The 20,531-nt window shown below is 44.5% G+C and overlaps 1 protein-coding gene across 5 annotated transcripts in view; it reads right to left on the bottom strand.

Moving 5' to 3' along the window:
• The window catches only part of CAMKK2 (calcium/calmodulin dependent protein kinase kinase 2), a 71,112-nt gene that overhangs the window by 45,173 nt on the left and 5,408 nt on the right, over window positions 1-20,531 (bottom strand). For 2 of the 5 annotated variants that reach the window (XM_061603040.1, XM_061603041.1), the window contains exon 1: window positions 19,980-20,005. The exons of 2 other annotated variants lie outside the window; for them this stretch is intronic. In XM_061603040.1, coding sequence (XP_061459024.1) covers window positions 19,980-19,990 — 11 coding nt within the window. In that variant the 5' untranslated portion in view covers window positions 19,991-20,005. Of the gene's footprint in view, window positions 1-19,979; window positions 20,006-20,146; window positions 20,287-20,531 lie in introns of those variants that run through there. One more of the 5 variants, XM_061603043.1, reaches the window with a different exon arrangement.

Here is a 20,531-nt window from a genome sequence, read left to right as displayed (position 1 = left end):
CCCAGCAAGGCTCGTCTCTCTGGAGACATGAGAGCCCAAACAGGGGAACGGCAGCCGCCGGAGCCCCCAACAAAGTGCCGGAGCCCCCAACAAAGGGGCTGAGGAGGGGGGAAGAAAGTAAAAAAACCCACCGCCAAGTGCAGGGCCCTCCCCAAAGTGCGGGGCCGGGGGCAACTACCACGCTTCCTGGTGCCTAGGGGCGGTTCTGGGTATAAAATTAGGTATGGCATGGGGAAAGTGGATAGATAAATGTTTTTCTCTCTTTCGCATAACGCTAGAACTAGCGGACACCCAAATGAAGCTGAATGCTGGAAGACAAAAGAAAGGACTTCTTCACAAGGCACATAGCTAAACTATGGAATTTGCTCCCACAAGAGGCAGTGATGGCGACCAACTTGGATGGCTTTAAAAGAGGACGAGACAAATTCATGGAGGGTGTGGCTATCAGTGGCCACTAGCCATGATTGCTGTGCTCTGCCTCCACAGTCAGAGGCAGCATATTTCTGAATACCCGTTGCTGGAAACCACAAGGGAGGGAGAGTGCTCTTTCACTCGGGTCCTGCTTGTGGGCTTCCCATGGGCCACTGGTTGGCCACTGTGGGAACAGGATTATGGACTAGGTGGGCCACTGGCCTGTTCCAGCAGAGTTCTTCTTATGTTGTTGGGCTATAACATTAGCCATACTATTCGGGGCTGATGACAGCAGAGAATCCATAAAACAAACCTAGAGAATATGTTCCTTGAGAAGTTAGTAAACGCAAAAAAAAAAACCCAAAATGAAATCAAGGTACTCAATGAACAAAATATATTTCTATACCGCATTAAAAAAAAAACTTTACAAGAACAATCTTGTAGCCTAAGGCCAATGAGATATACAAAGGAAAACAATGTTAACAATTATATATAGTTCCACATCAATAAAATGCAAGGAATGTATATGATTACATAAAGTATTCTGAAGCTCATAACTGCAAACAAATGTGTCCTGAAGATGATGAGTGCATCGAAACACATTTCGACTTAAATCTTCTTCAGTGGCATACAAGGAAAGAGAAGCACCTTCTCTGGGCCAGAAGGCATAAACATATTTGTGATATGCTGCAAGGTTCTTTTGTAGATTGAAAAAAGTGATCCACAGCTCTTCTAACGTACAGCACTTTCCAGACCCCCAACAGCAATTTGCCCTCAAACAATGCTTATCATCATAACACCACACTGCTCCTTCTGGTACAATGGACTCCAGGGTTACTCCACTCTGTTTCTCCTCCACATTACCTGTCTCTCCTCTACCTGAAAGCCTAGTACAGTTGCCAACTTCTGAATTTCCAAAAGACCATTCTCCTGGTGGGCCAGAGGGTAGGATCACAGCTGAAAGTGGTAGATCGTGGGTGTAGCCTGGAGGAATGCAAATGGCCAGAGCCAATTCTGATGGGTTGTGGGCAGGGCCAAGATGGAATCTGGATTCTACAGCATCTAAAATTAGTTACCTGGCAGAACAGCTTAACTGGGTGCCTTTTCAGTGGTGGCTCCCAAGGTGTGGAATGCTCTCTCCAGGGAAACATGCTTGGCACCTTCTTTATCCATCGTTAGGTGGAAGCAAAGACCTTCCTTTTCACCCAGGCTATTGGCCCTTGATGTGTGCTATCTTAGTTATTCCTTTTCGTTTGCATGTTAAGTTTTTATATTGCATGTTTTTAAACCTGTTGTAAGTTGCCTAGAAGAGACTGTTGGGTATGAGATGACAAACAAACAAACAATATAATATAATAAAATACAGGCTAATTGGCAGCCCTACAGCCCAGTCATTATTTTACTTTTATTCGTTTTCAGTGTGCACAAACACAGCAATGTACGTCATCAGAACTAACCATCACAAAGAAACAGCATCCAGGGATGATTTCAAATTTGAATCCCGTTCTTTGACAGTCCTACAAGGCTGCTATAACTATGTAGAAAACTATGACAATGTCTGAGTGTCCAGTCCGGCACAAAACAATTACCCCTCTTGACCCCATGTCCATGTCCCCCAGTCCTCTGCTCGATGCAAGTCCAATGCAGGACAATTTCCCCCTTCCCCCCTCTCTCAAAGCTTTTGAAAGGGAGGTGGAAGCATCAAGTCCTCGTTTTGTTATCTGATGTAGTGGATAAAGCAGAACCCTTTCAAACAGAAATCTAGTTTATTATGCATGCCTCTGGCCGCTTTCAAGCTACGCGTTAATTTTTCTGTCTAGTCAAAATAGTACAATCCAGGCTAATTGGCAGCCCTGCAGCTCAACCTCAAGGGCCATTTGGCCACTGTAATGTCTAGATTTTGTGCTAGAAATCTGAGTGGTACTTCTGTGGCAAGAGAAGTTAAGTTCTGTGACGTATATATGCAAGCATTTGCTTATCCTGTGTAATTCCCTTCATTCCTGGTAAACACAGGCCATGTGCAAGAGCCTGTCCTTCCTCAAGCAGCTTGAGATTTAAGGGGGAATTTCAGCGAATGCAGCTTCTCTCTCTCTGGGGCAACAAGCCACTGCTACTCTCCAAGTCTGCACAAGAGCCTCGTCGAGACTGTGCATGTGGTCACCCTAGAGACAGCCCTCCCCTATTTGCCCCCAATGTATGTTACTCAGAGATATACTGCTTCTAAGAATGGAGGCTCCATTCCTAACTATCATGGCTAATAGCTTTTGACAGACTTATACATGTCTCATTCATGTTTATTCAGAACCCTAATGTGTAAGGGATAGCCCATATATACCCAAAATGGCACCACTCACTCACAAGAGGCAGGTAACAGTAGGCTTGAGAGAAGCCCAAGGTTTGCAGAAGTACAGAATATTTTAAGGGGGAAAAGAACCTATGGGGGGGAGGCAAAGCAGCCCAATGATGGTTGAGCATGCTCAGTGGGCAGAGTGTTGACTGACCATTTGGAGGGGGGACAAATGGAAAACCAGGAAGGAGAATGGAATGGAGCGTCTGAAGCCTGACCTGCAGCCCACTGCAACGTTTTACTACAAGTCCCACTAGCAATTACATTCTTCTAAAATTAGCTGTAAAAAGAAAAACACACCTGCAAACGCAGATGCATATTCCTGAATACTACCATATATCCCGCCACCAAGGAGGCTGATTCAAACATGTGGAACGGCAACAAAATCCTCATAGCCCAGCAATAGATTCAATATCTGGTTTTGACGGCACTAAGTTGTTCAGCCTCCTGTTTAGGAGGTAAAATTTGTGTCCTGAATTTTGACCATTAAATGTAACCTCATTTAAGACTTTCCTAGTCATCATGGTATCTTGGACTACATGCGTACCAAATTCCAGCTTTCTGGAAGGTATGGGGCACATTTCATGTCATCCATTTTGAAGAACAGTTGTACAAAATGTTCCACTTTCAGATATTTGTAATAATTATAGTAGCCTTGGGCTATGAAGGCACATACAAACTCCTCATTATCAGATTTACTTTTAGTAATGGAGGAATCTTGCACTACAAAAGCACTGAAATTTGTATGTCAGTGTCACAAAACAAAGGTGTAAATGGCCTGGTTTATATGCAACACTAAGCCATGATTTATTTAACTATGGTTTATTTGATCATCTGAACCCTGCCCAGTAAGCTTAACCAATGCTTGTTGACTGGTAACAAACCACAATATGAAACCATGGCTTGTTGTTGGCTTACATAGTTTGTTTTAACCATGGCCTGGTCTTGTGTGTAAGCCTGGCATCTTTCCTTAACCATGGTTTGTTTGGCCTCCTACCCCAGATTCTCACAAAACTACAAATGCCCAAGGGAAGAGCATCTGGAAAAGCTTGGGAGAAACAAACCATGATATGTTTAATATATTTATCTGAAATGACACCAGCGATTTTTACATCCCATGTGAGCAAGTCAGTCAATCCGTTAGAAAGACTTAAGAACCTATGCATAACGTATATTTTCCCAAACAGCTAGACAGATTGTCCTTTGCCAGTCAAGAAATTACACATGCAACATGCTATGAGTGTTAAATTATTATACCCTGGCCTGCTTTATCTAGAGATGCTTGCTACTTGGATTCTGGTTCAGACCACTCCACCTTGTATCAAATCTTCAAACCATTTGGCAAATGGAGTTCAGGAATGAGGCCCTCTGAAAGCCAAAGCGAAAAATTATATTAAACAGCCGCTGTGAGAGATGGAGAGAAAGAAAGCATTTTTCTTTCTGCTAAAGCTTGTTGGAACTGTAGGCTTGCAAGGACATAAAACAGAGACAATGAACAGGGCCAACAACGCACTCCAGAAATAAACAATGTCCAAACAATGAGGCTAACATATCATGCTTTCCATTTGTGACTATTTTAATAGGCAGAGGATTTATTAAATGGGTATTGTGCCAAATGGTTTGGAGTCAAATGCCTGAGCCTCAGGTTCATGGGCCCTTCTTTCCGTAGCAACAAACTATGGATTATGCTTGGCCTGCGAATCAGGATTGACAACCAGGTGAAACTCTAGTTTGGGAATCTAAAAATATTAAATAGGGCTTTCTTGGCCCAAAGTGGGGACATATATTCAGAAACTACAATTGGTGCAAAATGCTCCTGCCAAGGATTGTATATTGGGGACTGGTTATTCAGAGCATATTATTTTAATAATTTTTGAGCTAAACTGACTTCCAGGAATCTTTTAACTTTGATCACTGATTGTATTGCTATTGTCTGTTTTATTTATTTGTAACTGTATTACTCTGTATTCTAATTCTCTTGTATGGCAATGTAATAATACTTAGCAGTTATCCTTATTTATTATATATGTATTAAATTTGTATCTCGCTCCTCCTCCCAAAGGGAGCTCTTTATATTACACTTTTGAAGTTTAAAGCACTCCAACATACAAAGTATATGAATTAGACCTGCGGATTGGAGGTTCCCTACCCCTGACAGCACCTTGCTTGTACATAACACTAAACTATGGTTTAGTGTTATGAGGACAAACCCACTTCTTTCTCCTCCTTCTCTGGCACCAACAAGAGGAGGAATTCAGAAGCTTTTGCTTTAGCCAACCTGCAGCTTGTCATGACATCTGAACTAGGACAAACAGCAATTAGTCTCAGCCAGGGCTTTTTTTGTGTGTGACTGTGTTCATCACCACAGAGTACCGGCACCTTGTTTTTTTGCTGCCCATGCCAGCCATTTTGTGCTGGCACCCATGATACTTTCGTCAAAGTATGAGTACTGGCACCTCATTTTTTTTTACCAAAAAAAGCACTGGTCTTAACTCTGTTTAATAGAAACAAGTCAACTTCAAACCATAGTTTATAAAGCTGGCTTGCTTTCACTGACTGTAGTGAAAATTAACTAGAGCTTAGGGTTCAGGCAACACTAAACTATAGTCAACCTCAGACAGAAGTGGAAACCTGTTGATTTATTTACTTATTTTATTTTTCATTAGATTTATATCCTGCTCTTCCTCCCCAAATGGTCACATTAGAGGAGGAGGAGGAGCGTGCAAGGCCAAGGTTTGCCTCACTCTTGTGCCACTAAACCATGACCGAGTGTTACATGCAAACCAGGCTACTCATTTTCTCAGTAAAACAACCATGTAAAAGGTATGTGGCTTTTTAACAAAAGGTTATCTTCCATTAATTTGTCTATCAGTGGGTAACCTCCATGTTCAGAGCCAGCCTTTCTCACTGATTGTCTCCAGCATCTGGGTCTCAGAGATATGCTATCACCTCCAGGCGCTCCTTGCAAGGATAAAAACGGGCATCTGCAGCTGCTGGAGACTGATAGGAGGGTTAGATAGATCTGCAGTCTTACTCAGCAAGACAGTCCTCAGGTAAGCCGCTATACCAATCCCTATGTTGTAGGTGGAGTTATTCTGAGAGAGAAGAGCCATTCACTAAGTATATGGCCAAGGTGACATTTCAATTGGGGGTTTGCTGGCTCACGCCTTACACTCTGGCGTCAGCACACACCACACTCAATGCTGGCATTCCCCTGTGCTAAGAAAAGGCATCACCTCAGCCACGAGAATAAAGAGCACTGGTCAGTGTAGCACAGGAGTACCCAATGTGGCGCCCTGCAGATGTTGTAGACTACAATTCACATTCATCCCAACCAGCGGGGCCAATGGTCAGGGATGATGGGGGCTGTAGTCCACAATATCTGGCAGCCACCCTGTTGGCTACCACTAGCGGAGGGGCTTGAATCTTGCATAGTGTGAGCCCGTCCTGGGAGAGGGGCATGTTGAAGGCCTCCCAATCCATGGGTTCCATGGGAAATTAGGCCTGACCACGAGTCCCAATTACCACCAAAACCAACAGGAGTGCCGTAAGATGGACTTTACTGAGGCTTTAGCCTTCGCTACAGACTCTCCCTCCCTTCACCAAAACTCCACGAATCTAAATCCCCACACATGGAGTCACAACAACAACGAGTCCTTTTCAAGGCCTCCTGCCTGTGTTCTGTACACCATCCTCCCGCCTGCTAGCTCTGGGCTGTTTATGCTCGGCAGCTGCAGGAGACCCTCATCAGCCCCAGGCATTTGCAGCTCCTCCCTGCCCCATCCTACAGTCTCGCAGCTTGGCTGCTGGTAGGGATGGGGTTCACTGCCTCATTCTTGTATTCCAACAGTGCGTCATTCCATCCCAATCCACCCTTTTTTTTGTTCCCTTTGGCGCCTGCCGATCGATCAGCTGTTTTGGGGGATTTTTGGTTGCAGAAAAAAATTGCGTAATCTTTAATGTAAATGCCTCCATAAATGATCACGGCGTTCCATGTGGTTTATTCTTTCCAATTTATCACAACCTACCCACTGTTATGAATACATCAACTTAGATGAAATTATGTGAAATCAGGGGGGGAAATTGGGGGGGGCGGAATCCATGCCGATTATAGCGGCAGCCCTCCGCAAGAAATCAGTGCCGGTCCGAAAAGATAGCAGACTGTCGAATTCAGTCGGAATCCAGTACTAAGTCCGATTTAGCGGATATTCTCCCCCCTCCCTAGCTGGTGGAGAGGCTGCCCTGACCCCTACAGAAGCGGATTGGGGCCTTCTTAAAGGGGGCCATGATGGGAAAAGCCCTTTGGCCTGAGGCAATTCTCTGTGGACCTTAACACTTAAGCTTCCCCACAGTGAGCTTTCAGTGCTACACAACCCCTGCTCTACAAGCAACATATGGAAAAATTACTGCCTTTCCACACTCTAGAGTGCTCAATGCAGGTGTGCATCCCTCCAAGTTCCAGTCACACTCATGGAGAACAGCACTACTCCAATACCCCAAGGACTGCCTCTCCCCACATGAACCAATCCAGCCCCTGTGTTTCTCATCCAAGGCCCTTTTCTATGTGCCCTTCTGAGGGAGATGCAGAGGGTGGCAACATGAGAACGGCCTTTTCAGTGGTGGCTCGCCTCTTGTGCAATGCTTTCGCCAAGGAGGCATGCCTGGCACCATCATTATCTCTTTTTAGGTGCCAGGCAAAATGTTTCTCTTCACCCAGGCTTTTTGTCCTTAATTTGTAGGGTTTTAGGTATATTTGTGGCCTCTTTATTGCTTATCTTTTAGTGGGTGGGTTGTGTTAGACCTTTTTATATGTATTATGGAAGTGTTTTTAGGTTTGCTTTACACTTGATTTTTTTATACTTGATTTTAACGTTTGACTCATTTTGTAAGGCTTTGTCTCACTTCTCATGAAAACAGCAACTAAGAAATGCAATTAATAATAATAACCACCTTTGAATAAGCTTTGTGCAAGCAAATCAGGGCAAATGCTGAATAAACAGGTTGTCTAGAGGAACCCTGAGCCTGGAAGCAAAAAAGAAAAGAGGCAGGAAACGATTTGACAATGTTATGTAGATGCACAAACATGTGTGTGTGGGGAAGGAAGACAGCATGTTCACAGTGATTTCAGAGTAAACACCCACTGTGGATACACACAAGTTGCCACACACTGCACTAGGAAATTTACAACACGTATTGTGCTCCTTGTGTAATCGCTGCTGCTACAGCCACGTTCATAATGGACAAAAGCTTTCTTAGGCACCATCACAGCTGCACTTAAGGGTAGAGTCCCATAAGTGCATTTGATGCACACAGGCGTACACAAAACCAACAAAGCTGTAGCAAATGACCTCCCCACCCCAGGGCTGGTTTTCCATTTCCTTTAGGGTCTGGGTTTCAGGAGCTCTGCCAGCCACCGCATAAGAATAGTTACCCCATGAACTGGGAACAGTGCCTACAACGCTGCACCCTTAGCTGCTGTGAAACTTCCGCCACCGCGGAAGCCCACATCAAAAACCCACACCAAAAAAGGGAAAGTGATTGGCAGGGGCCACTGTAAACAAAGGAAGCAGGAAGAGTCAGATTGCCACCAGATAGGAAGCGGTACAAAAGCAAAGAGCCAACCGCAAGGGCACACACAGACAGCCCTTTGAAGACCATATTAAAACAGTTAATTACGTAGCATTTATACAGCGCTGATTGGGAGCACAGAGTGCTTCAAAGATGTGATTTCAACTACTTTTACAATAGCTTGGTTTGGCAGGCTGGTTTTAGGCGGCTTCCACGCCAGCCCCTTTCCCATCCTGACTGATTTGTCTTCTAAAGTATGGATGGCTAACCTGTGGCCCTCCAGATGTTGCTGGACTACAACTGTCATATTCCCCAATTATTTGCCATGCTGGCTAGGGCTGGTGGGAGTTGGAGCCCCACACCATCTGGAGGCCACAGGAAGGGAATCAATCAAATCTGCACTTCCCAAAACAATACGAGAATCAAAATACAGCTATCCTTCAATATTCACACTTCTCAGAATTTTGGACGCACTTTTCCCACCAAACAATTTTTGCAACAATGCATCTAGGAGGGGGAAATCTGCCTTAAAATGAATATATCAGTGAAAATAACATTAAAAAGTTCATTGTATTAGGAGAAATTGCTTGCAAAAATTGTACATTAGTCAAAACTGTATACAAAATTGTGCTTATTAGGAGAAATTTGCACTAAAATGCAGAAGAATTTTCATGAGGTTTTTTAAAAATAATAATCCGCAAACTGCTGCAGAAACATGGAGAAGTGAGTTTAAGACCGGAAAAATGAGAGAGAGAACCAAAATTGGCAGATGATCCTTCCATCTCTAGCTGCAAGTTAGTCACCACCTGCTCTAAATCCTTCCCTGACTGTTAGTTCTTAGGGAAACCCCCACTGACATCCTGCATGCAGAATTGTCTTTACTTCTCTTTAAGTAAATGGGTGAGAAACTTGTTTTTGCTCATGAAAACCTACCACTCCGGATAGGACTTGGAATATTCCTGAGGCTCACCACCGCCAGTTTAGGGTCTTCTATGTTGGCCACTGCTATCTGATCTGCTTCCTGTAGTGTAGCACCACTGGATAATACTGGGTATTTTCTGAAGTAGCACAAAGTGCGCTCAGAATTTACAACATCGGGGACTTTTTAGTTTGGGGGGGGAGCATGTAAAGGGAGACATGAAAGACATCTATAAAATTATGCATGGTGTGGGTAAAAGTGGATAGAAATAAGCCGTTCTCCCTCTCATATAGTACTAGAACTGGGGCCCAACCCATGAAACTGAATTTAGGACAGACAAAAAGAGGTGCTTCATTTCTCAGTTCATAGTTAAACTATGGAATTCACAGCCACAAGGTGAATTCATCAGGGCCGGGCCAGCGCCAGGAGGCGGCCAGGGACCCTGTGGCCCAGAGGGGCGCCTCCTTAAGGTGGGAGGTAGCACTCCAGTTCTGCAATCTGCGGTAGTGTCGGCTCCTGACCCTGCTGTGGATTGCGGCAAGGGAACTCCCAGGTACCTCCCCGCTATACAGTCAGTGCAGGCTTCAATAAGCCCGCATGCATGCCCCACCTACCTCTCTCATCCCTGTGAATGCAGTGCACACGCCTGCCATCAACCAAGATTGGTTGATTGGTTGACACCCCTATCACCATCTTGGTTGATGGCAGGCATAGGAGAGATAAAGGTAGGTGGGACATGTGGGCAGGTTTATTAGCCCTGTGCCGCTTGTATGCAGGGGTTGGGTATGGCGCAGCAGGCCTGGCGTCGGCAGTGGTGTTAATGGCCACCAGCTTGGATGGCTTTAACCAGGGTCTAGACAAGTTTATGGTGGAAAAGGTTAGCAATGGCTACTAGCCATGACCTCCACTGTCAGAGGTAGCATGCCAATTGCTGCAAATCACAAGTTGAGAGAATGCTGTTGCGCTCAGGTCCTACATGTGGGCTTCACAGAAGCCTCTGGTTAGTCACTGTGAGAACAGGATGCTGGCCTGGATGGGTTTTTGGTGTGTTTCAGCAGGGCTCTTCTTATGTTCATCGAGACAGGAACATCACTGGCTACACCTGAACAGTGAGAGCCCTAGAATACATTCCAGAATTTTCTACAACACACAATGGTTCTTCTGTGGCGAACAGGCCAATGTGAAATTTTTGGCATTACAAAGTCTGAAGACGACTGGTCAAGGCCAGCGCTAGGTTTGGTGGCCTCCTCGTATGTCTGTGCCACCCGTCCCCTGCCTGTGGCAGCAGCAATCCCATGGAGCTGCCATTTTAATTTCTTGTACTGTTTCTAATGCAGCATCACTCCAGGGCATTGTGGGAAACACATATGGTGGATGCCACATGTCAGCATGCAGCCTTTCAGATCTCTCCCTTGCAGAGCTCTAGGCCACATTCACACTATACATTTATTCTACTATTATTCCACTTTAAACAGTCATGGCTGCCCCAAAAGTATCCTGGAAAGTGTAGATTGTGAAGGGTGCTGAGGGTTGTTAAGAGACCCCTATTCCCCTCATAGAACTATAATTCCTAGAGTTTTCTGGGAAGAGGGACTGACTATTAAACCATTTTGGGAACTGTAGCTCTGTGAAGGGAATAGGAGTCTCCTAACAATGCTCAGCGCTCTTCACAAACTACATTTCCCAAGATATTTTGGAGGAAGCCATGATTGTTTAAAGTGGAATAATAATAGAATAAACCTACAGTGTGAATGTGGCCCTAAAGGTGAGTCCTTAGCATTCATGTGACAAGAAAGTCAAGGCTTGACCTGTCTGAGGCCCAACATCTTCTAACTGAATTTAGCCTGTGAAATTCCTCACAAGCAACATTACCCCCAGACAGGACACCACAGACTGTGAACTTAAGTTTCTCCTCTGTATTTTATTTTCTGCTACTCACAAGCAACCAAAAAAGCCAAAGGAAAAAGTGTCACTTTTCTGTAACCTTGCTTGACTAACCAGGGTGGCGTAGCCCTACACGAGCCAGCAACATTTATCTGTTTTTAATGAGGTTAAAACAAAGTTTGTAATAACTCTTTCTGTTCCCATTAGAGTCCTAAAACTCCCCAGAACCCATTACATCCAGGCAGTTTCTTGAAAGCCTATGGAGGTTTTAATTTTCTTTAAGGCAGTTCCTCATTGAACTGCCAGGTTTATATTGAAAAACTCAGTTGCAGAAGCATGGGCTGCAGAAAACAACACAAACAGCGGAGAGAGAGAGTTCAAAATAAATTGCACAGATTAAAAGAAAACAACAAACACACACACAACAAAGGCCAATTCAAATTAGCTTTTGGGAACTACGCAGAGACACAAGTGGAATGTGAAAATAGTGCAGAATCCAAACAGTTTCAGAAAAGAAAAAAAATCTGTCATTAGAGATACACTGAAGATCCCATAACACAAAATCAGTCACCCTTTATTAACCATCTTGCTGTTACACAGATGCAATCGTTTGTGTTAAATTGTTTTTAAAAACTGAATTTTAAATTGTTGTAATCCACCCTAGGACCTTATAATGAAGCGTGGGTAAGAAATCTAATAATAATAATAACAACAACAACAACAACAACAACAATAATTAAAACCACAAGAGGAACTCAACTGGATCAAAGCAAAGATCCACCTAGCCAAACATTCTGTTCCTCACAAGGGCCAACTAGGTGCCTCTAAGAAGCTCCAAAACAGGGTGCAAAGGCAGTCACCCCACCCCCCTCTAGTTTTTTTATTATTATTATTAAAATCATCATCATCATCATCATCTGTCCTTCACCAGCAGGTCGCAGGGCTGGTTACAGCAGTTTAAAATTCAGTATTATAAACAAAACAAATTACAATCCCAGTTCCCCCATCCTTCCCTAAACTTGTATTCAGAGATATACTGCCTTCAGATCTGGAGGTTCTACTTACAGCTATTCTTTCTGGGCTAACAGCTGTTGATAAACCTATCCTCCACAAACCTGCCTAATCCCCCTTTTTAAAGGTCCCACCTTGCTGAAGGTCTTGGTCTGGTTAATGGCTGTATGGGAGACATGTACACAGCCTTGGGGTTCATGATGGGAAAAAAGACAGGATATAAATATAATTTAAAAAATTTAAAAAGCCATCATCACATCACACAGCTGTGAAGATGTGGGTCTGACGGCTACTAGCCCCTGAAGACTTTCAGAAGCGTCCTTCAGTCCAGAATGCAGCCTTTTGGTTGCTGACTGACACGCGGAAGCAAGATGAACAACGCTAATGCAACTGCTTCGGCTGCCTGTTCGCCTCTGGGCTGCCGCCAAAGTGCTGGGCTACCTCTTGCCTTTAAACCTTTGCCTGAATTATTTGGGAGGAAAGGAAAGAGGGGAAAGGGAAGGGAGTCCTTCATGAAATCCACAGCCCCCAAGCCCTGGCTCTCCCTTATTTTAGCCAATTCATCCCCACATCACCACCAAACCCTTCAAAAGACAGTAGCTAAGAGTAGTCATCACAAAAGGTAAGGCAATTGGGGGGATGGCTGTGTCCCCTTTCCCTCATATGTGCACGGCTTTAAAATCCAGAACAGCTGCATGATGCCTTGAGGCGTCTTCCTGCTCACTAGATCATCAAGAGAAGCTTGAGATGTCTTCCTGCTCACTAGATCATCAAGAGAAGCTTGGCCCCACATGCCAGCGTTCACTACGATTATGAAGGGCAATGAATGGCTTCTCTTTACAGGACCCCCTTTGTGGTGCTCCCCCCACCCACCCAGGAGAGGTGCCGGAGGACTGGAGACGGGCAAACGTCATCCCACTCTTTAAAAAGGGTAAAAAAGAAGATCCGGGGAATTACAGGCCGGTCAGTCTGACTTCAATACCGGGAAAGATATTAGAACAGATAATAAAAGAGTCCATTGGCAACTATCTAGATGACAATGCTGTGATTAGTAGGAGCCAGCATGGGTTTGTCAAGAAAAAATCCTGTCAAACTAATCTTATCTCTTTTTTTGATCGGGTCACTAGCTTAGTAGATGGTGGAAATGCTGTAGATGTCATCTATCTAGATTTCAGCAAAGCGTTTGACAAAGTCCCCCACGACCTTTTGATTAGCAAACTGGTCAAATGCGGACTAGATGGAAATACTGTCAGGTGGATTCACAACTGGTTGGAAAACCGTACTCAAAGAGTGGTCGTCGGTGGCTCTGCTTCGGACTGGAAGGAGGTCTCGAGTGGAGTGCCACAGGGTTCTGTCCTGGGGCCGATACTCTTCAACATTTTTATCAATGACTTAGATGATGGGGTGGAGGGAAGCCTTATGACGTTTGCGGATGATACGAAACTGGGAGGGATAGCTAACACAATGGAAGACAGGAATAAAATCCAAAGGGACCTGGATAGACTAGGAAATTGGGCTGAAATTAATAAAATGAAATTCAATAAAGACAAATGCAAGCTTCTGCATTTAGGCCACAAAAACAAAATGCATGGGTACAGGATGGGAAATACCAGGCTTAGGAGTAGTGCGTGTGAGAAGGACCTTGGAATTGTAGCGGATAGCAAGTTGAACATGACCCAGCAGTGTGATGCTGTGGCAAAAAAGGCAAACGCGGTTTTGGGCTGCGTAAACAGAGCTATAGTTTCCAGGTCGAGGGAAGTAATAGTCCCACTATATTCTGCATTAGTCAGGCCTCATCTGGAATACTGCGTTCAGTTCTGGGCGCCTCATTTTAAGATAGATATAAACAAGTTAGAGAGGGTTCAGAAGAGGGCGACGAGGATGATAGCCGGTATGGAGAACAAGTCTTATGAGGAAAGGTTGAAGGAACTTGGCATGTTTAGTCTGGTGAAGAGAAGGCTGAGGGGTGACATGATTGCACTCTTTAAGTACCTGAAGGGCTGTCACATAGAGGAGGGTACAGATTTGTTCTCTGCTGCCCCAGAGGGTAGGACTAGGTCTAATGGTTTTAAGTTGCAGGAGCATAAATTCAGATTGGACATTAGAAGGAACTTCTTGACAGTAAGGGCAGTTCGGCAATGGAACCGACTGCCTAGGGAGGTGGTGGGATCCCCTTCGCTGGATGTCTTCAAGCAGAGGCTGGACAGCTATCTGTGGGAGATGCTCTAGCTGTGGATTTCCTGCTGTGAGCAGAGGGTTGGACTCGATGGCCTACAAGGCTCCTTCCAACTCTATGATTCTATGATTCTATCAGGCTCCCCACTATCGCCAGCTTTCAATTTGGGTTCTACAGGCAAGCAACAACCTTGTCTTTCCCCCATGGCTTTCTCTGGATTCTGCTGTGTGCATCAGGTTGTTTTAGTGCTGTAGTTTTATTAGTCTTGTTAAATGTCTATGCTGTACTGTTTTTAATACGATGGTGTTTTAGGGGCTTCTGCATAGGCAGAAGCATTTTGTTTACTTCTATTTATTTGCTGGAAAGGCAACAACTGTTTTTTATAAAACTTTCAACCAGGACTGTTAAAAAGGAGGGGAAAGGGTGCGTGCAAATCTGGAGGGGGAAAACCATGTTTGTGCCACCCTGAACTCCTTGGAGGAAAGGTGGGATATAGGTGTAATAAATAAAATAAAAATACATTTTCTGTCAATACACACAATACCCACATCCGCGTCAAGTTCGACTAGGTTCTGAACTGGGCACCTCTTGGTCTATGCAGCAATATCCCTTGTGGGGGACCGCTCAAGGTTGCAGAACACAAGACAAGAGAAACCTTGGCTTGGTTTGCACATAACTGTCAGTCACAGCTTGTTTAGGCTGCGTGTGATTTGTCTCAGTGACCCAGCCCTGCAAACTAACCCTAGACTGTCTGGCAACAAACCACAATGTGAAGCCACAATTTATTGTTGACTCATGAACCAAGGTTTATTTTCACTATGGCTTGGCATTATGTCCAAACCCAACAGCCTTGCTTAACCATGGTTTGTTTGGCCACCCCAGACTCTCATAAGCTACAATGGCACAAGTCAAGAGCAGATGGAAAACTCAACATGCTTTGGAGAAGCAAGTCATAGCTTGTTTGCTCATCTATGAGGCAACTCATGGCTTGTGGAACAAACCACGGCTTAGTGTTATGTTTGTCTCCGAGGTTTCAGGATAGCTCCACAGACACTGTACCCACTGGCTCTTTTTGACCTGGACTCAGCCTAGACCTGTGTCTTTGCTTGCACAAAAAAGCAAACTTCATGTTAGGATTAAGAAAGTGACTGAATATAAAAACATCAGGACTGTATTTTATTTTATGTGCTGGATTTATAAACCACTTTGCAATCAAAAACTACTGAAGTGGTGTACAATAAAATAAAAAAATGCAAACGTTTACAGGCTCAGCAAGCTAAAAGCAAATCTATGGGGCAGCGGCTCTTGCAGTACATTGTAAAGTTCTGGAGCACCTGTCCTGTGAGGACAGGCTACAATATTTGGGCCCTTTTTAATTTAAGAAAAAAAGAGAAATAACGGTGGAATGAGTCACAACAGATATATGAACATTTTTAGAATTATGCATAGTGTGGGAAAAGTGGCTGGGACAACGTTTTTCTCCCTCTCAAATAATATTAGAAAGTGGGGTTATCCAGCAAACCTGAATGGCAGAAGATTCAGAATGGACAGAATAAATTTGTCCTACAGTGCAAAATTAATTTAAGGAATCTGCTACCCCAGGATATTAGGAATTAGTCTAGGGGTGGAGAATGTGTGTGGCCCGCCATATGTTGTTGCTGGATTCCAGTTCCCATCATGCCTCACCTCTGGCCATGCTGGCCAGGGCCAATGGGAGCTGTAGTCTAACAACATATCAACGGATACCACGTTGGCTATACCTAGATTAGACAAATGCATGAGGTGGAGGAGAAACATAGGCCTAGCAATGCCTGTTCAGTATGATGGCTAAACAGGAACTCCATTCACAGGCCTAGTGGAGGCTGACATGTTTCAACATCTCCCTACAGATAAGATTATAGCAAATAACAAAGGACAGAGGAAGCTGCTTTATACCAAGTCAGGCCACTCGACCATCTAGCTCAGTATTCCCCAGACAATCAGCCTGGGCTGAACCAGAGACCTTTTATAAGCAAAGCTTGTGCTCTACCACTGAACTACAGGCCATCCTCTCAAAACAAATTAAGATTCTAGTCCTCACGGTTCTGGGAAAAAACCCACAATGCCAAATTAAATAGGAACATAAGTGAGCCGCTTTCTATTGCACTAAACCATTGCTCCACCGAGCTCAGCATTGCCTGCGCTGACCAGTAACAGCTTTGAAGAGTTTCAGACATGGGTCTTTCCCACCTCTACCTGGAGATGTTGGAGATTGTACCTGGGACCTTCCCTAAATAAAGCAGATGCTCTATCAGTGTTTCCACTGAGGCTAGGATGAACCCTTCTACCCGACATACTCGTTTTCCATGTGCATTCAGGAGTGCATGTGCTTGTTCCCAAAAGGAGCATTCGTGCATGCAGTTCCCTGGAACTTGGATCCTAGGACTTACCACTTGGATCTGCTGACTGCATAAACTTTGAGATCCCCTTGTGTGAAGACGATCTTGCAACAATTAAACCAGAAGGATCAGGAAAAGTAATGAAATGTAAATGGCCTGCCTTCAAGTTGATCCCAACTTATGGCGACCCTATGAATAGGGTTTTCATGGTAAGCGGTATTCAGAGGGGGTTTACCATTGCCTCCCTCTGAGGCTAGTCCTTCCCAGCTGGTTAGGGCCTGCTCAGCTTGCCACAGCTGCACAAGCCAGCCCCTTCCTTGTCCGCAACTGCCAGCTGGAGGGCAACTGGGCTCCTTGGGACTATGCCGCTTGCCCACAGCTGCACAGGTGGCAGGGCACATAACCCGAACCACTCACTGTGGGGTGATCTTTAGCTGGCCCTTGGCACCCAGGAGACGCGAGCGGGGATTTGAACTCACAGACTCAGGACTCCCAGTCAGGCTCTCCTCCCCACTGTGCTATACCAGCTCTCAGAAAAAGTAAAGGGGGCAGAAAAAGCAAAGCAGCAGCCCACACATACCAACAATGCGCCTTTACAATATCGCACCAGCCACATGCGTTTGCAGGAACAGTTAGCCTACAAGTCAGCTCATGGGAATGTTGAGAATCTGCAGAGATAATGCTTTACAGCTTGCAAAGAAGAAGGAGGAAAGAGATAAAACAGAAGGGAACAAGGACAAAAAAAAAAGTGAAACAACCAAAGAGAGAAAGCACAAGAAGTTCTACTGGAAGGAATTTATTATTATTATTATTTTAAAAGGGGACAACTAGATTCTTTCATTTCTCTTTGGTTTATCATACTTCCCTTGCTTCAAGCGTGCAAGGTCGTTCTAGTCACTGGATTCCAATCTTGTTCTGGAGAATTAAAAAACCAGCCATTTTGTTCAACGCTCACACCCAGAACAGCGAAATCCTTCAGAATCCAGATAACAGGATCTTGCCTGCCGCTGCTATGTACGTACCAAAAAAATCACTCAAGGCCACTGCAAGATAATCAAAAGTGAGTCGTCTATCCTAAGATGGGCAACTAATAAATAAATAAATAAATAAATAAAAATAAAATATGAGCCATCTAAAACTCCGGGGGGGGGGGAATATTAATGGTAGAGGTTTATAAAATAGTGTAGAGACAGGAACATTGTGGGCCCCCCGCTTAGAATACTGAAATTCAGGGTCCTCATCAAACTGGCTAGCAGTAGAAATAGGACTGTTAAAAAGGCTTCCTCTCAACACTCAGAATTCACTTATGGAATTCAGTGCCACAAACTTTTTTTGGGAGGGGGAATGGGGAAAGAAGAAGATCAGACAAGTTCCTAAAGGACAGTTTCTCCAGCACAAAATGGAACTTCCATAGACAGGAGTAGTATATCACTAGTTACCAGAACTTTGGTGCCCTGCTTCTGAGCAGTCAGGAGATAGCTGACAAGGCACTTTTTTTTGGGGGGGGGGGCAAGAATGTTGGATGGTCCTGGTCTCACACAGCAAGACAAATCATAAAACAACCTTTGCCAACCCTGCCCTTCCAAATGTTTTGGACTACATCTCCCATTAGCCTCAGCTAGCATAGCTGTAATGACAGAGGCTGATGGGAACTGTCATCCAAAGCACCTGAAGAGCACCAAAATGGCAAAGGCTGTTGTGGAATATCAAAACACGCATGAAGTAATGCACATACCTTCATTAGAAAAGCCACAAGCTTTAATGAATTGGTATCTTAGCAATGCTGACTCCATGGTCTTATGCAACTGCTGTTATTCTGATATAGCCTGGAATGGATCACGAAAAGAGCCTTCAAGAGGCACGAAGAGGGCTGTGAGCTTTTCTTAAAAGAAGAAGCTAACGTTCTAAGGAATCAAGCTTGTAGGACTCATTGTTTTAGTGGTATTTCATTTCACTATACAGGGTGAAGGCAAAACCACATGGAGATTAAAAAGGGGGGAAGAGGTTAATCACATTAATAGCATTTCAAGCTCTCACGATCAAATGCACAGCAGTTTCTGTGGTACAGTCCTCTCACCTTACAGGATCGCCTCAAAACTCAAATGTAGGATTACTCATTTGAAAGGTGTCCCTGCAATCCAAATCTCCCTGCAGGAAAAAAGCTAGCATCTCAAGGAGAACGCTAGCCCATCCGCACTATGAGGTTGGTGGATGTAGCTGCTGGCCCATTAGAGGCCTCTACCATATGCCTCCTGAACTGGTGCTAGGAAGCCTACGTGCACATGACTGTTTTTGATCTTGCAAAGGCTATCTATGGTGGGTTCACCATATCACTGTCACACGGAGAAGATTTCTGCAAAGAAGGGCCCACGTGGAGAAATAAGAATCTCGCTTTGAATACCAGGGCTAAGAAAACCTTCTCTTTGCAAGACCAAGCTGTTGGCACTGTGCAACTCTGGGCTAAATGCACTAGGCGCAAAGGTGTGCCCCCTCCACAACACCTGGGATCATTTTGGAAGCAGTACTTAAAATTGGCAGTTATGTTTTCCATGAGAATCCAACAGCATCTTTGAGAAGAGCGCAGACATTCAGTTTAAAAAAAACACCTCTTTTATATGCCAGCCGACATTAACGATTGCACATGCACACAGATTTCAACACAAGAGCAGCAACCTTTGGGTCAGGCTTGAAAGCACCCTCTGTTCCGCCTTCACTGGATAACAGCACTAGGGTTGCCAACTGATGGGTGTGTGCACTTAGTGTGGGAGAGAAGCGTCATGCCTGTGCACCTGATGCACAAAAATCAGCAGAAGAAGCATTTCTTCGCATGGTGAGAAATAAATCTTATCAGCTGCCAATGTCAGTGTGCCAAGCAGCAATTATAAGGCACAGTTACGAAGGCCAGTTGAAAAGCTGGCATCCCAAATCCCCCATCTGTAAGAGCCTGTCACTAACAAGTGCTAAAAACAAAAGTTTTTCTTTCCATTAAGCTAGCACTTTTGTTGGCCATTCAGACATCGACTCAGCCTCCACATGACATTCCTACAGATGAAAAAAAAATGCAAAGAGGCAAGATCCTATCAGGTCTTCTTTCCTGGATTTCTACCATCTTGTACTGCTAAGGAGGTCACTGAGAAATCCAGAATCTCAGGTTTCCCCCCCATCAAGAGCCTTCCCCATAAGATTCCAATACACCTGGAAACCTCAAACTCATCACTAACTGGCTCTCTCTTCATCCTTCCTCACTCACTTCCATGCCCTCAACACAACATGCAGAATCCTCACTTTTCTTGCATCTTCAGTCAAACCCTGGGCTCTACAGTCTTGGCGAGGGAGGCGGCAGAATTCAGTCCCCTGACAAAAACTTAGGGAGCACAGAAAATAAAAATAAAATATGATGGAGTTCTAAAATGGGTTTTTTAAAAAAAAATAGGGGAGGGAACAAGAGTCACCTTTGGTGCCCCGGATTTATGAAGCTGAATCTCCTCTGGATCCTAACCAGAGCCACCCCTGTTTTGCTTCCAAGACCAGCAGCTTTAAGGGATCTGGTGCAGCAGAATGTGCCCACTGCATTTTCAAAGCTGGAGTTTTGCGGGGGTTTACACCCTTCTAGCCATTAGGGTTAATATATCTATATATCACAATAAAATTTAAAACCCCTCTTGCCCCCTCCCCCTTTCTCAACAAGTAACGCACGTTAACAACTAGATGCACGTCTACTCAGAAGTAAGCGCCACTGAACCCAGTGGCGCTTCCTTCTAAGTAGACATGCATTGGATGCTGCAATCCTATACACACTTTCCTGGGAGTAAGTCCCAATGAACCCAATGGAGCTTG

This window comes from Rhineura floridana, chromosome 19 (assembly GCF_030035675.1).
Source record: "Rhineura floridana isolate rRhiFlo1 chromosome 19, rRhiFlo1.hap2, whole genome shotgun sequence".
In the NCBI taxonomy this organism is placed as follows: domain Eukaryota; kingdom Metazoa; phylum Chordata; class Lepidosauria; order Squamata; family Rhineuridae; genus Rhineura; species Rhineura floridana.
Note: the sequence above shows the minus strand (reverse complement) of the source record. Positions and strands in the feature narration are given on the sequence as shown.